The sequence below is a fragment of the Zea mays genome, chromosome 4 (genome assembly GCF_902167145.1).
Source record: "Zea mays cultivar B73 chromosome 4, Zm-B73-REFERENCE-NAM-5.0, whole genome shotgun sequence".
NCBI lineage: Eukaryota > Viridiplantae > Streptophyta > Magnoliopsida > Poales > Poaceae > Zea > Zea mays.
The window spans coordinates 182,187,084-182,203,091 of record NC_050099.1 but is presented as its reverse complement, the minus strand read 5'-3'; the positions used below and the strand labels follow the sequence as shown (position 1 = coordinate 182,203,091).

The following is a 16,008-nucleotide window of genomic DNA, read 5'->3' as shown; positions in this document are numbered from 1 at the left end:
GATTGCGCTTAACACTACCGACGTGAAATGGCCCTTCACATTGCAAAGAAGACAATTTCCAATACGGATATGCTATGCCATGACGATTAATAAGAGCCAGGGTCAGACCCTCTCAACGGTTGGCCTCTACCTTGACAGACCTGTGTTTACGCATGGCCAGCTTTACGTCGTTGTTTCAAGGGTTACATCTAGAAGTGGTCTTAGAATTTTGATTGAAAATCCTGATGGTTCCTGCGGATCACAGACTCGAAACGTTGTTTACCGGGAGGTGTTGCGGGCCGTTGATGCGGACCCCCTACAGACTTCTTAGTGCATGATCAACTCAGACTTGTACATAACCAATATGTAAAATAAAAATGTGTATACCAGCAACGCGTTTAGTTATCGTACCTATTCTATTGTACAGCTGCTTCCCCAGCAAAACATTTTTTGTCTCCTATACCGTTCATCTATGAGCCTACCGGCATGCAAGAACTATATGTGGCAAGTTTACAAAGGGAGGCCATTATGTCTGCATGCTCCAGTAGATCTTGTCATACAACATTCGTGGTAGATGCCTACTCAATGATATTGGACTAACTTTACCTGGCATGTTTCTCCTATCCTAAATATTTTTTTGGGTGAACATACTGCCCTTATCAATATCGAGTGTAATGTTTGTTGGTTGCTTATTTCCCTGGAAATGACTGACCGCTGCTTCTTTACTGCAGATGGGGGACATACTCATACCTAGCCTTATGGTTGGAGACTGCTCTCATAGCTTGTGTGTGCATGCCTCTAGGCTTTGGGAATTCCTTGATCCTCAGGATGACAGTAGGCTCCTGCATACTGATCTTGTTTTGCTTGATGAAGAGGTACATCCATCTGTATACTGGTCTAATACTTGTGCATGCATAATAACCATCAGCTTATACAACATGATATACAATGTTCTATGCAATTCTTGCGTATTGTTTAAAATGTTACCTCCTTTTGTTAGGGAAACAGCATACATGCCCAGATCTATCCTCCGTTATGCCAACAGTTCAGTGCGCTGCTTGATGAGGGAGCGGTATACAACCTGAAGTATTTCTTAGTCAGGAAAGCTAACAAGTTCTACAAACCGGTTGAAAACTGCAACATGATCAGCTTTACAAAGTGGACTACGGTTGAAGTTGTCCTCCAGATCCCCCCTGCTTTTCCGGTTTGCACATATAACCTCACTCCCATAGAACAACTCCAAGCGCGTGTGGACTACAAGGAATATTTCACAGGTACTCTTCTAGGCATAATGGTTTACATGTTACAGGTAGCATGTGTACAGTGCTAATGCCCTCGCCATTTCTATTGTAGATGTGGTCGGTGTTGTCAGTGTGATCTCCCATGTTTCATCGTTGCGCACAAGGGGACGACATGCTGAGGTTATGAAGAGAACAGTCACTATAAGAAATGCAAGGTATCACTTGCATTCCTATCCTGCTATACATTCCTGTTGGGTTCCACATACGCGTATGTACCACAATTCTGTTTGCACCAGCATACTAAGGAACCCATGAACAACCTCAACCTAAACCACATATTATCGTCCCTGTGGGGGCTACCGCTTCTTATTCTCCACGCTAGCAAAATTGCCCATACTCTCAAGGGAATAGATGAAGGGGAAATGCGCCTAGACAGTAGGAACGCCATTAGATCACACTGGGGTCAATTTGCGTCCTAAAACTTAGCAGGACTATGTCCACAAATCATGCAGGGGTTATGCTACAAACAGGTTGGCCATAGTGGAAAATAAAAAAAATGCCATCTTCCTTGCAAAGGAAAACTGGTTCTAAACTACCTATGCCTTCAGTTCACCATACTTCATTGCAATATACCCTAGAAGAGTTCATTTTCCCTGCTCGGCCAGTCCTCCATGTCTAAGATTATCTATTGCCGACTCAAAGTTCCGTTTAGTACATGGGCTTACCATGCACACTGTGTTCATATAGAAGGTTACTAGACAACTTCATCTGCAATCGGCCATTTAAACGAGCAACTATTTTGAGGCCTACCATTTAATGGTTTACATACTTCGCGCGTAATTTGCAGTATGAAATAGCCCTCTAGACGCACAGTTTACAGCTTTGGTTTCTTTGCGATATCTACACCTAACACAATACAATGAACAGTTTATCTGTAAACTCGCTGTTCTTCGCTCTGACAGGGATACTGGGCCAACCGTTGATGTTGTCCTTTGGGGCGAGCGGGCCACAGCTTTCCCAGCTGAACAGATCCACAGGGACAGTCGATCCTCACCGCAGATCATAGTATTTGTTGGCACTCTCGTGAGGAGTTACGCTGGTCAGTCTACTACATCCCTTTCATTGCACTGCTAATACACATGAGCATCTGAAAGGTTCCATTGTATTTTAGATAATGTGTCATTATCGGGTGGATCATCATGCAAGTGGTACATAAACGCACCGCTACCGGAAGTAAACGCTCTCAGAGCTAGGTAACTTAATCATCCTAGGTTTTCAGACATACGATTTTCAGTCATCTTTCTCACCAAATCTGATTACTGCCATTCGTAAACTGACATGGGTAAGCAGTGCTGAAACCAACCACAACCCTGTCATTTGGGATCAGGGGAAAGCAGCTGCTGAGAGTACAGTCATTGCAGTTCCTGAACATAAGAAACTCAAGGATATTAAATACCTCCATCCTTTTGAAAATAAGGTACCAGTACTCAGCTAAACCTTTCAATCCTAAGGTTTATCACAGGTTCCTAACTGATCGCTTCAATTACATTGTTTACAGAAGAAGGAATGGCTTGTCGTCGTAAAGATTCTCAAGATTGATAGATCATGGTGGTACAACGCATGCAAAAAATGCCTTAGGACAACCAAACCACACGGTGACACATACAAGTGCACCAATAATTCCTGTGACAGCATAGGATCGCCTACCCCAAGGTCAGGTCTTATACGTCTCTCCCCGTTTTTGTTAAGCTCCTGCTAGACACCTTATATTTAGATCTTAAAAGGTTAGCTCATACACGTTCTAAATTAAACACACTGTAACCATGATAGACATAGACCAACTTTACCCCTTTCAGTGTTTGCCTTTGATTTTTGAACCCATCAGTAACAGCAATGCAGAGATTCATAGCTACCCAGCTGATGTCAGGGATGTAAATATGCCCTAGAAATTCGTTTGAGGTATGCACAGCGTTAGAACAGGAGCAATAGCCCTGTACAAGGATTTGCTTACCAATCAAATAGATAGTAGATATGGCTGCTTGAGTTCCAACTACCGCAACAAGAGTTGCTATGATGGAGGTTTCCAGTATATGGCTTATGCAATTAGAGTATCTTAACTTTGGTGAAGTTGAGTGTGCAACCCATTAGCATACCGTATACAGATTACATGATTTGTGGTGTCTACCAATCGAACCACTCTGTGCAGGTACAAGATATCCCTCACCGCTGAAGATGACACTGACACTGCCGAGTTTATCTTCTTTGGACGAATGGCGCAGCGCCTCATTAAAAAAATGTGGACACCCTCATCTCGACTAATCCACCCGGTTTCATTCCAAGAGAAATTACAGATCTACTGGAAAAGTCTTTCGAGTGGAATGTTAGCTTCACCGAAAGCACAATTATTTATGGCAGTGTTTCCTTCCAAGTGAATGCTATAAACGCAGAAATGGATGGTGGCAACATGCTTCCAACTACACCGTCCTCACAGCCGTCGTCGACCATACTTTCTCAAGGTACAGCTTATCGTATCTATTTAGTGGAGCTATGTACGTTAGTTTATGCCAAATTAGGAAAGAAAGTAATGGTTTGTTTTCTCTGCTTGTTTATTTCCATTCCATGCTACCTGTATATGACGGGTCACCTAAAGCCGAAACGACACAAACTGCAGAGTCTGCCGACTAGGTTTCTTTTTTAGTGCAACTCTTTTCGCTGTTCCAGCCATATTAAAGACTCAGCCACATTACACTCGGAGGGGCCATAACAGCGTTTAGGCCGTAATATTATAGTTTAAAGGCATTTTTCCATCTATAGAACAAGCATTCCCCCTTCTGACTGAGCAGGTTTCGTTTTTAGTGCAGCTCTTTTCGCTGCACCCTCTCCCCATCAACTACAGCTCTCGTGGCTCTAACCTGTTTTTTGGTTTGGCTGCTAACTCCGCAGTAGGACACGGATCAGGTGTCGCACAAAACAGAGGGGCTGCCTTCATCCGCGAGTCGTCACTAACACCAGAGAGTCACAAAGTTTCATCTAGCGCCAAGGTTTGCTGTTGGACTCGATGGAACAAAATAGCTACAATATAAAGCATCGTTCTCCTTCTACATACACTAGGAAACATGCCCTAAACATGTCTTTTCGTTGCAGTGTAACATACAGACAACCCCACATCAGGGAGACAATCTGCTGCAAGGAACAGAGATTATCACTTCTCCGCCTAACGTGCAGGCGCCATCAGGAGCTGCTTACAGCGTGCTAGATGGGTCTACAAACAAGGCTCACAAAAGTGTTGTCGGAAAAAGGTTAGCTTCATGCCGAGCAATCTACCTAGACTATTATTCGTGTACCGTCTCATCAGTTTTACATGCATGCCATTGGACCAAACTTTACATAGGTCTCGAACATCACCGTCCAAGAAGGTTGCCAAGAAACTTTTTAGAGATGAAGACACAGGAGATGACGATGTTGCTGGTTCCGCAGACGTTGATGCTGAGTAACGGTATGTCCAATTCTCCCCTACAACTTCATGAGATATATGCTTCCAAGTGTTCCAGCTGCATGTAGTATAAGGCAGTTGGTACTAAGCAAATCAAAAGCCCAATGATCAGTAATAACTACTTTTAACTAACTAAACACTATGATGCATAGGAACAACATTCAAAGCGAGATCACAGATTATCAAATATCTCAAGCAAGCATTCTAAAACTAACAACAGGTCCATATGCGGGTCATTGAACTAATATATAAACAAAATAGAAAATGGTATAACCTTCTACCGATATAGGTCAAAATAGAAATTAGCAAGTTTTCAGAAAAGAGGTCAATAGGATAAAACATCGGCAAGCAAAAAAATTGATAGTCAAATGATTTTGAATGGATTACCTTCATAGACATCTTAGGTTGAGCTCTACCGAAAATAAATTTACACATTCTATTTCAGATTGCAATGCTTGCCAAAACTTGTTAATTGATTGCTACCCTTTTTTAGTTGCAGTGCTTTTGGACACGAGCACCACCAGCCATGGAGACCCGCTTTTGGGAACTAAGGATCGCTTTTGGGAACTATCCCAGTTCATCTAGGTTACTCTTAGAACTTGCCTCCCCTGCTGTGCAGGGAGTATGGTTTTATGCTTGTAAGATATGAGCAGCGCTATGCTGTGTGCTTCACTGCAAGTTATGTATTTTGGTGCTTCTAGGGTACTAACTGCTCATAACTGTTCTATGCGTGCGATCTTGCGAGGACCATACTCGCGGTATGTAAAGCATGCCTATGTAGTCTAGGCCTGTACAAGACATTTCTTCCCTTGGTGCTTGTACTATTTCTCTTTGTCGTTCTGTGCTACTACCAGCCATCTGTTTGTCGTTCTACTCCCCTTAGGATGTAACTATTGAGTCGTAGCCAATCAGACGCGTCCATTTCAAGGTTTTCCTTAGTTTCCATTGAGATTTATCTATTACCACGGTTATCTGTTAAACAAACTATGAAGTTCAACATATAATGGTCAGAGGCTATGGTATTTATCTTATAGTACAGGAAATAGACATCGGAGCAGCTCCTATGTTCCATTGAAGGACGAAGGCAATTCAATTCTGAATGATAAGAAAAATACCAAGGTATATGATGTAACCCATCTTTGAATTTCAGATTGCCTTTATTTGTCATCAATATTGTTTTCCTTGTTTTCATGTTTGACCCAGATTCAGCTTGGGATAAAAAAGATTTGGTCTCACCCACTTGAGACTGTATGAACTATTATGGTGGCGTGGACTGTGGATCTTAACTGGTAATTTACATATCCGTACTGGTTGGTTGACCTTATATTGAGATGTTCACCAGCTTGACCTTAATTTACAGAAAACTACTCTGAGGGTCAGTACTTAATTTTTTTTATCTATTTTCCTTCTATTCATAGCTGTAGTGTTGTTGCTTCAGTTTCGCAATTGGTACTTCGGTCTCTTTTGCATCATTATGCTTCATGTCATTACAAGAAAGAATAATTATGCTTCATGCCCTAGTCAGCTAGCTTCGAGACCTCGCTGGTTGATAGGTAGTGGTAGCTACTTAGCGTTTGATGGGTTTCTGTAGCAGTCAAACTAAACTGGCTTAATTACATTTTCTCTACCTATTAACTTTATCTGAAGTGCTATGTGTAAAATAGATGACTATTGTTTGTGATGTGCATCATGAGGATTCATGATATACTGATGACAATATTTTGTTCTCATGAGCCTGTGGCAGTAGCCAACGATCTACTTGTCCACTTGAACTATTTTTCCAACTAGATGATCAACATATAGCACTCAGCTTGAAATTCCTTTCAACTTTTCATGGTAAGAGCACAACCTTACATGTTGCTCTTAATAATTGATAGACCTGAACACAGCCTGGAACACATCAGGCCACTGATATTTCCTGCTAAGAGGCGCAAGGTTGTCACTATGAAGAAGAGGAAGGAAAGGGTGTCCTGAATCAACCCTTCCTTCAGTGATGGGTATCACTGCAGAAGAAAGCACTGCACTGATACCTGCTGCTTCAGAAAGTAAAGCACAAAAGGTAGTGGCTGAGGTGAATGATGAAGCTGATGAGGGTCTGAGAGATTTGGAATTAGTTTACTATCTTTTACCTTTTGTCCATAATTGTCCTAGGCAAAGTAGTTTTTCTTTTCTTTTGTAGTCCTTGAAAAACTGTGACTTCTCTTTTCAGGATCTTACTCCTGTTGGAAGAGATGCTTTGTCACGAATTAGAGGTCGAGATTTTGACTCAGCATGTGGTCTTGCTGAGGATACTGGGGCCTTGGTTGTATGGCAAGCACCACCCATCTGTTCATGTAATTTCTTTTGTATTATCTTGGGCTGACAGTAGTACTTTCTATGATTGAAGAAATGGATTCCTGTTAAGGAGAAATTGGTTGTCCTCAAGAAAAATGTGGAACCTTATGTACAGAAGGTATCGACAAGATCAGTGAAGTTTTATGAACGGAGGGAGGATTTTCTATCTCCGCTGTTTAGCCTGGAGTCAAAGGTAAATTTAATTTCGTCTAAACAGTACATTATCAATTTTCTACAATAGACTACTGTTGTCCCATTTTTTGTTTTTTGACTCACCATATGGTGTAGTAATGCTTACTCCTTGGATACAAGCTTCTCATCATTTCGGAAAGTTTCAGTGGTGCAAACTTTTACTGGCCTAGCCAGTTGGATATTTCAGGTTTTTATTTGCATCTTTAGTTGATGTCAGTAGCCTAATATCGAATACTATACTTCTATATTACTCCCTCTGATTTTTTATTTATTTGATGTTTGTTAGTGTAAAGTTGTACTTTCCAGCGTCAAATAATGTTCCAATCTCCTAATGCAAGAAGGTCGCTGCCCTTTTTTCAGGAGGCAGAAGGAGATGAAGACGAGTGAGATTGAGAGGATCAAGGAAATGTTGCTGTCTAGGAAATGCTGCCTTTTTTAGAGAAAACTAGATGAGTGTCGGTTTATACGAATCACCAAGTTGGCTTTGTTGTTGAGTGTCCTTAATAAAGATTTTTGCCCCTGTTTCTAAGACAGCGACATTCTTAGATATAAAACACACTTTGTCACTGCACACTTTTATTTCATTGTAGCACAGGGTAGATTCAGTACTTAACTATTTCATGTTGTCATGATCAAATGTGTCAATGACATTTGATATTTATTCTAAGGTGGTCTTCAGCGTTTTATTCATCATATCTCATTTCAAACTTCACTTTTTAAACATTGCAATCTACAGTATCGCCACGTCGACCGCCGCGACGCCATGCGATGGGAGGGCGGAGTCGCAGAGTGAGTCTTGGTAGGGCGCCCGTAAGGGTGCCGCAATGTTCTAGTATATTTCAATATGACATATAGATCCACACTTGACGGCGCTTTGGGCGGTGGCTCTTGCGAGCAGCACTCTGGTGGGTGGTGGGACTCCGGCGGGTAGGGATGAAAACGGTCGGTAATACTAAAACCATTACCGTTTTCATATTTTTTATCGGAAACAAAATGGAAAACGTTAACTCCGGAAACGGAAACGATATCGGTATTTCGGAAACATCGGAAACGAAAGTTTGGTGCGGAAAATACACCGGTAAAGGTTAAAATCTAAAATACGATCGGTAAACATATCAAACTTCATAATACAACAAAGTTGACAAAAGATCATAAAGACCACAAGTTCACAATTCATGATATAATAAGTTCACAATATAACAAATTCATAAGGATCACAAATTTATAATATAAAAAGTTTACAAAGATCACAAGTTCACAGACTCAAAGTTCATAATTCACAATATCCACTCGATCTAGCTGACATGACATGCTTACTTGTGAAATATTTTTTCCTCACATAAAGAGTTTTTCACAACCTCACAGGAAAACCCCAAAACCTAGTGTGTGGAAAAGACCAATCGTTAATCTCAACTGGCTTCCAACACCATCTATCCCAAAAAAATATTAAGGCGTCCAAAAAATACAAAAATAAGTAATCCTTATTTAGAGACGTACAGGAGGATGCAAAAAATCACATGCTCGAAAATTCCGAGACACAATTCCGAAAAATTCCGAGACAATTCTGGAAAATTCCGAGACACAAATCCGGTAATTTCCGACAAAAACCGGTTACTGAAGGAAACGGCCAGTAAAACAACACGCCGATTCCGATACCGGTTCCGATAGAAAATTCCGAAAACCAATTCCGTTTTCGAAAAATACCGTTACCGATGAATCCGATCGAAAAAATTCGAAATCGGTTTCCGGAATACCGAAAAAATCTGAAACCGTTTTCATCCCTAGCGGGCAGCACGAGGATGGTTGCGGCAACGACGATTCTGGCGATGGCTCCTACGGGTGACACTTCGGTGGGCGGCGAGGCTCCAGCAGGCAACACGAGGACGGTTGCGGCAACGGTGATTCGGGCGATGGCTCCTACGGGTGACACTTCGGTGGGCAAAGTTTTGTATTTTTGGTTTCTTCATGTACAAGTTAAATTTGAAATTCATATTTATGATGTAATTAACTAAATCATAACTTGTGTTAGAAAAATATGATAATAATTTTTCATCGTTATTCTATATTTAGTTTTATACCATTAAAATTATTATGTTATCGATCTCTAAAATATAAAAATAACTATAAAATCATAATATTTTTATAGGCTAAATTATATTATTAGTTAATGGTCAACAAAATTTATACTGAAAAATCAGTTTGTACATAAAGAAATGAAAAAAAGACAAATCTCATTATGAAGTAAATTAAACCAACTCAAAGAAGTGTTGGGGTAAAATGAATTAAAAATATTTTAAAAAGTAAAATGAACATTGTCCATATGTGAGAGAAGTAATTTGGACTTTTTTCCATTAGGAAACTGTCCTTTGCCTTGTATTCTTAGGGCATGTACAACCTAGACATTGCTGCACGGTACTATAAATATAAGACACAACTAAAATACAACATAATACAATGTCATGTCTAAAACATGTGTCTTACCATATTCATTGTATCAATCAGAGCATTCAATAAATTAAGGTGACCAATCAGATAGTCTCCTGTCTCGAACATAGAGCTAAGACAATGTGTCTTCGTCAAGATACATGTCTTGAGTTTTTTTTTACATTCACCCCACTAGACACACTTTAAGACATAACTTAAGACATCTATTGTAAATGCCTTTAGCGCGCCTGAGTGGATCTCAAGGTGCGTTTGCTTGTGCAGCCGAAGCTTACAACGATTTCATTTTCGAATTAAACATTGAAGCCTGCTGTTTATTCAGGACAAATGGCGTAACCTGATCAGAGCAACCCACATACACCTTCCGGCGCAAAAAGATGTAATCACTTGCCCCACTTCAAGCCACATGAGCACATTATCTATTCCTATCGTTAATCCTGCATTTATTTGCTTCCTGATGTTTGATTGAGCAGGGTGACTTTCTGCGGAAGACCAACCCTTCTATCATATTAAGACCACCATCCATTTCGTTGAGAGTGAAGGAGCTAAATAAGCTGCAGTCGCAATGGGATGACTTCACAGCCCCAATCAAGTTCTGTGGGCAGGACAACAAGGTTCTATAGGGAAAAGGTCAGGTTTTTTGTGATCCGTGTTATGCAGACATGGTGGGTAAAGGAAAACACCAAGCACCAGTTTAACAGCTACAAAACCGAGAGAATTGGAGCGACTAGAATCCACTTCTTATTTAATTTTGAATAAAGACTAGTTTGAGAGACAAAATCAGAGGAGATTGAAGTGACTAGAATACTCTTCTTATACAAACTTAAACAAGGAGATTCTAGTTCCTCTAATCCCCTCCGGTTTTGTGACTTCTAAACTAGCCCTAGCCACAAAAACGGAGAGAATTGAAGGGGCTAGAATCCACTTCTTATTTAATTTTGAATAAAAGTGGATTGTAGCTCCTTCAATCCCTCTCATTTTGTGGCTCTCAAACTAGCCCTAAGATGTGATTTTAGCCCCTCCAATCTTTTCCGAACGATGCAATATTTATATCACTATATAATCCATCAGTTTAAATTTTACTAAGAAACTCAAGTACTCAACTAATCGAATCACCTACACCAATAACCTACACTAAATCTACCAATAAAAGTTACATCTAGAATTAACACATCATCAAAATCAATCAACGGTATAGATCGCTAGATAACTCTCTCCATTAATCACTCAAATCTAATAAACTATTATTTAGATCAATCCTCATTCTCATTCCTCTCTCTCCCCCTCCACTCGCGATCGCGCACCCTCTTCCCCCTCTCCGCAACTCGTCACCCCCTCCCCTCTCTCGCGAGTCGCGACTTGCCACCCTCTCCTTCACCCATGCCGTCGCCACCGTTGACCCTTCTCTTCTCAGAATTGTTAGCACAACCTATATGCTTATTATAAGTAAATACTGTAGAAAGTTGTAGCCACGTTATCCATCAGTGTCCTCTACTCGAATACACGATCAATGCACGTTGTCTCTTGTGCTGGAACATCAGCCGTCCAGAAAAAAAATTGCTAAACGCCTAAACTGCAGCCAATTTAAGAGCAAATGCAATTCTACTCCATCCTTATTTATATTAGGTGATTTTTAGCCCTTGTAGCTTCTATATAGCTAAAAAACTAAAACTAAAATGTTCTATAGTTTGGGACAAGGGTGGTAGCTACGAAGAGGAAACGGAATTTAAACTGGACCAAAAGTGTTTGCTGTACATTACGATGGGATTATGGGAACCCCTAATTGCCCTGTAAATACAGCTCTCTTGTTTCGACTTGTGCTTTATAAATTGCTTTGGCACAAAAGACAATGGTTTCTCCATCGCATTAATGGTTGATTCATGCCCACTATTGGAGCAGTAGGAATGTCCGACTATACCAAACTAAACCAAAATAGTAGTAACCACAAAGTAGCTGAGCTAAACAGAACTCTCATAATCACACTTACAAGCGTTCAGTTAATTATGAAAGAACACATAGCTTCAAGCTGCAGGTATCTGGCAGACCAAAAGTGGAGAAAACTCTACTGCTGAATGATAGAATTCTATCCGACAAAGAAACCTCCGGGCGTGTGAATAGGGAAAGCTACATATTAATTACCACTTCTAAGCGGGCAGCACACTTACCAGCAGCTGATAGATGTAAGAACAAAACTCTCATGGTATAAACCTTGAAATGGAATCAAGCAGAAATTTACTCTCAGCCAAAGGATCCACCCTCTCCACCTTGGCCACAGTGTTTTTCACTTGTCGTACATCGCCATATTGTTCTTCTTTCACTTTTAGCCTGAACAAATAGTTCTGATACAAGCAATTGATCAAGACATCTGTGTAGCGAGGATCTTTGTTCTCTTTAAAAATGTTGAGCTCTCGAGCTGAGCAACCAAGTATCTCCTGTCCACGATCTTGAAATGCTGTCACAGAAGTTGTTCCCGTGTGGTCTTGAATGTTCAACTGTAGGAGATACCTGTAATCACACTCTGGAAACTCTTGATTGCACTTGTCACATAGCCAGTTGCCTGAATCAGACTTTGTCACCTTTTTACCACATTGCCTGTCTCCAATCACATTGGGGCAAGCTGTGTAGCAGAAGGAATCGGTTTTGATGAACGAAATAGCAGCCTTCACCGTGACCCAATCGGGTTTGTCCCCCATTCCAAGACCATCATCCTTTATCTGTGCTACTGTCTTTCGGACCTCATTCCATGATGCTGAAGGAGTAAAATCCCTGGATATAGACTGAGTAGAAGCATCTCTTCCTCCACAATCAAACCACTGCCTGAGAGAATGAGCCTCAGCAAGATCAGGGTTTATGTGGAGTTGAGATGAAGAAATTGTGCCAACAGACTTCCCACTGTAATCATTGACTTTTCCAGCTTTGACAGCGAGCACAGGAAACGCCCCACATTCAACCATTTCTTGCAGCTGCGAGCCTTCTCTGTTGCAGAAGTCACCCCACATGGTAAGCTCAACACTTCGACCAGACATATCATTCAGGGTGATGGTCCTTTTCTGAGCTTCCATACCATTTTTCCTCTGTATTGTAGTACTAGGGTTGACAGATGTAACAACACCAATGACATCAACAATTGCATTGTTCTCTGAATTTTCAATTTTATCAATCGATGAGAAGCTAAACCGCTGGGCAGGAATAGAGCTGTTCTCATCAAGACAAAGTTCAATAGTTGACTGAGGTTCCAAGAAAATCTCCCACTCATTATTCAGATGGTTGTAGTCCTTCTTTGCGGGTTTCAAGTTTCCTCTAGATACCACATAGACCTTACCAACTTCCACAACTTCATAGAAGCGATCAACAAGAGCATTGAAACATGTAGCCCGAATCTCACCACCATCAGTATCAAGCAGGTCAAAAGAGAACACTTTGCCATCACCTTTTGCATTATGGTACCGGCGGATCTCTCCTTTGGCAGTTACTCGAGCCTTGATAGCCCAGCGGCCCTGATAAGGATTTAGAGCAGGTATGGGGATTATTCTAGCAGGAGCATCGTTTTTCATGATTGTGCCATGGCTTCTGTATTTGGGTGCAGGACGATAGGATGGCTGTACGGTTGGTTGGAAGACCTGTGCATTGTCACTTGGCCTAGGAACCATGTTCAAAGAGTTACCTGTCATCGATCTCTGGATTACTGGAGCATTGTCAGAGGGCTTTATCACTTTGTTCAAAGTACTCCCTGCCATTGAACCATTTGGAGGTGCTCCATTAAACTGGTCTGCTCTCAGGGAATTTGAACTAGAATCTCCAGATTCAGGAGGTAGTGCTGGATTTCCAATAATCTCACACTCTGCAACAAGAACCTCCATGTTCAGAATAACAATTGCCCTGTGATAACAATCATCTTATCAGGACAGCAAATAGAAGCCTGAAAATCCATGCACAACCATAACGCAAGAGGTAAAGTACAATGGTCAAATTCCATCGCATAACAGGGTCAAAAAAACTAGGACCTAACTGACTCCAAACATGACAGTATCAGCAACGCCGATGATGCAGCTGGTGATGAACGGGCCAGCGCAGGAAAGGAGCAAGAGGCTGCAACCAAGATGTTGTTGGGCCGCCGCCAGAGGAGGCCCAATTCCCGTGTATCAGCCGTTGAGTGGGTACGCTGAAGTCTGGGCTGGTCTATTAATACCAGTTGTATGAGAAGTTGAAGACAGTTTTGGAAATGAATACAATTCCCAGACTCATAGTATAGTTTCCTAGTGTTCTAGCGTAGATTCTTAGTGTTCTTCGTCTCCGTCGGTGTAGCCATCGGCGAGGGCACTGACAGACAGCTGCCTAGCAAATATTTGATGCATAACAAATTGAAGACATCAAAAGTCAAAACTGGCACATACAGGAATGCCTGACAATTTAAACGGACATAAGTGGAGTAGTGGACACCGACCATTAGTCGCAAGGCCATATACCAAAGCATAGACAAACCAGCTTTTTATTGTGAAGAAGGAATTTCTAATCGATTCATGGCTAGTGAGCACTATTTTATCATGAAGAGGAAATTTCTAACAGATTCATGGCTAATGAACACCAATTTACTTAGGAACATATCCATTATCCCAAATTATCATATTCTGTAAAAATATATTACTAAGAGGCAAGTATAAACTGATCGGCTGCACAGCTAGATACCAAACCACAGACATGCTATGTTTTCACCACGAAGATGAAAATTCTGATCCGTTCAAGGCTGGCGAGTTTCAATTTGGTTATGAACATAACTTTTATGATGGTTTAGTATATTTCTGACAAAAAAATAAAAGGCAAGTATACACTCAATTCAATCAGCAACACCGTTCACGGGGACGGATTGAAATGATGGCGCGAACAGATCCACTGAACCAAACATTAACGGAATGCATGAATACATACGCTGGTAAATCCGAAGCCAACGGCCAATTGAACGGAATGCAACTCTCACGCAACTACTAGATCAAACAAACAAGCACATAATCAAACAGATTAGACCCAATTTCGTATGCCTGGTAGGCCTGAACCATAAACCAAACCCACAAGAGCGCACCCAAATGGAACACGCATCGATCCAGTCGGGTAGGTGGGGCGGAAGAGAAGAGGAGAGGGGAGAGGGGAGAGGGGAGAGAGAGATACTTTCTGTTCCGGGTGGGGCCGACGTTGTTAACGATGTAGTCGAGGAGCTGCACGACCGAGCCGCGGCGGACGACGCCGGAGCGCGCGAGGTCGCAGAGCTGCGAGGCGAAGAGCGCGTGCCCCGTGGCGACGCCATCGGAGATGATGGCGCGGAACCTGGGCCCGGAGCCCGGGGCCCCGGTGACCGCGATGCTCCGGAGGTCGACGACCTGCACCACCGGCTTGAGGTTGGTGTCCCCCGCCATCGCCGCCGCCACGGCGTTGCCTGTCAGCTTCGCCGCCGCCATCGCAGACTCGAATCGACGGCGAATCCACACCCACCAGCAACTCCTCCTCCTCCCCCTCCCCGCCTCGACCTGTGGGAGCGGTTGGACGGCAAGCGTGCGGGACGAAGGCGGATGAGGAAAAATTGATGAGGGGTGGGGGCTGAAATGTTGGAGCGGCAAGACCGCAAGAGTACGGTACGGGACTCGGGGAGAGGCGGTTCGATGGCGTCGTGCCTCCTTCCGGAGGAAGAAAAAGGTCACACACTGATGGCTGGCTGATGCTTCGATAGTAGTAGCCGTCGGATCGGAAGTACAAGTGTATTGAACGGCTGTCATTGTGCGCTGACGTCACGGTTGCACGGCCGTATCTCTTCTGGGTAAGCAGCGGAAGGGGAAGGCCAGAAAAAAAAAAAGGGAAAGTTACTCCCTCGCAAGAGAATCTAGGGCACGTTTGGTTCGTTACCCCAATTATCACACTTTACCTAACTTTTCAGTATAAGGTTAATTATTCAATTCGAACGACTAACCTTAAGCAAAGTGGGGCACAGTTAGCCACAAACCAAACAAGCCCTAGTCTCTCTAATTTTCTTAGATTTTATCGCTCCTAAACTAGTTCTTAATATAAAAGCGAATGAACTGATGATATACAGCTAACTCGAGAACAGAGCCGAACTAACACAGGTGACCGTTGAGGCCTAGAAACGAGAGGGGCCAACATCTAATAGAATAAATAAATAGAGATAGAGCTGCTTGTTAAACGAACGATAGCTTGCTGAATGAACGACACAAGCTGTGCGCTACCAGGGGCGCCATTTAGGACTAGATACGAGCCGACTCGGCTCATCTTGGTGCGGCTCGGTAACCTACCGAGCCAGGCTTGTCTCGACTCAGCTCGGTT

At 42.3% G+C, this 16,008-nt stretch overlaps 3 protein-coding genes and 2 long non-coding RNA genes across 5 annotated transcripts; 4 read left to right on the top strand and 1 right to left on the bottom strand.

Moving 5' to 3' along the window:
- Window positions 1–673: 673 nt before the first annotated feature.
- On the top strand, window positions 674–2,203 carry LOC103655731 (uncharacterized). The gene is made up of 4 exons (XM_020552248.1): window positions 674–854; window positions 980–1,253; window positions 1,333–1,400; window positions 2,183–2,203. The coding sequence occupies exons 1-4, from the start codon at window positions 711–713 to the stop codon at window positions 2,201–2,203; spliced, it is 507 nt and encodes a 168-aa protein (XP_020407837.1). The 5' UTR covers window positions 674–710.
- Window positions 2,204–2,210: 7 nt separating this feature from the next.
- Window positions 2,211–2,691, top strand: LOC109945594 (uncharacterized). The gene is made up of 3 exons (XR_002268836.1): window positions 2,211–2,319; window positions 2,392–2,473; window positions 2,571–2,691. It is a non-coding gene; the product is annotated as an uncharacterized lncRNA (long non-coding RNA).
- A 91-nt stretch (window positions 2,692–2,782) lies between these two features.
- On the top strand, window positions 2,783–5,578 carry LOC109945593 (uncharacterized). The gene is made up of 6 exons (XM_035967454.1): window positions 2,783–2,933; window positions 3,427–3,736; window positions 4,164–4,261; window positions 4,365–4,519; window positions 4,612–4,716; window positions 5,207–5,578. The coding sequence occupies exons 2-5, from the start codon at window positions 3,670–3,672 to the stop codon at window positions 4,712–4,714; spliced, it is 423 nt and encodes a 140-aa protein (XP_035823347.1). The 5' UTR covers window positions 2,783–2,933; window positions 3,427–3,669; the 3' UTR covers window positions 4,715–4,716; window positions 5,207–5,578.
- A 164-nt stretch (window positions 5,579–5,742) lies between these two features.
- On the top strand, window positions 5,743–7,647 carry LOC103654210 (uncharacterized). Its single transcript, XR_002268834.2, has 5 exons — window positions 5,743–5,832; window positions 5,917–6,002; window positions 6,591–6,772; window positions 6,923–7,240; window positions 7,600–7,647. It is a non-coding gene; the product is annotated as an uncharacterized lncRNA (long non-coding RNA).
- Window positions 7,648–11,641: 3,994 nt separating this feature from the next.
- LOC100383373 (Replication protein A 70 kDa DNA-binding subunit A) lies at window positions 11,642–15,262 on the bottom strand. Its single transcript, NM_001176029.2, has 2 exons — window positions 14,845–15,262; window positions 11,642–13,560 (listed from the first exon to the last, which is right to left on the bottom strand). Exons 1-2 carry the CDS (start codon window positions 15,129–15,131, stop codon window positions 11,877–11,879), a joined length of 1,971 nt encoding a protein of 656 aa, NP_001169500.1. The 5' UTR covers window positions 15,132–15,262; the 3' UTR covers window positions 11,642–11,876.
- Between the last annotated feature and the right edge of the window lie 746 nt (window positions 15,263–16,008).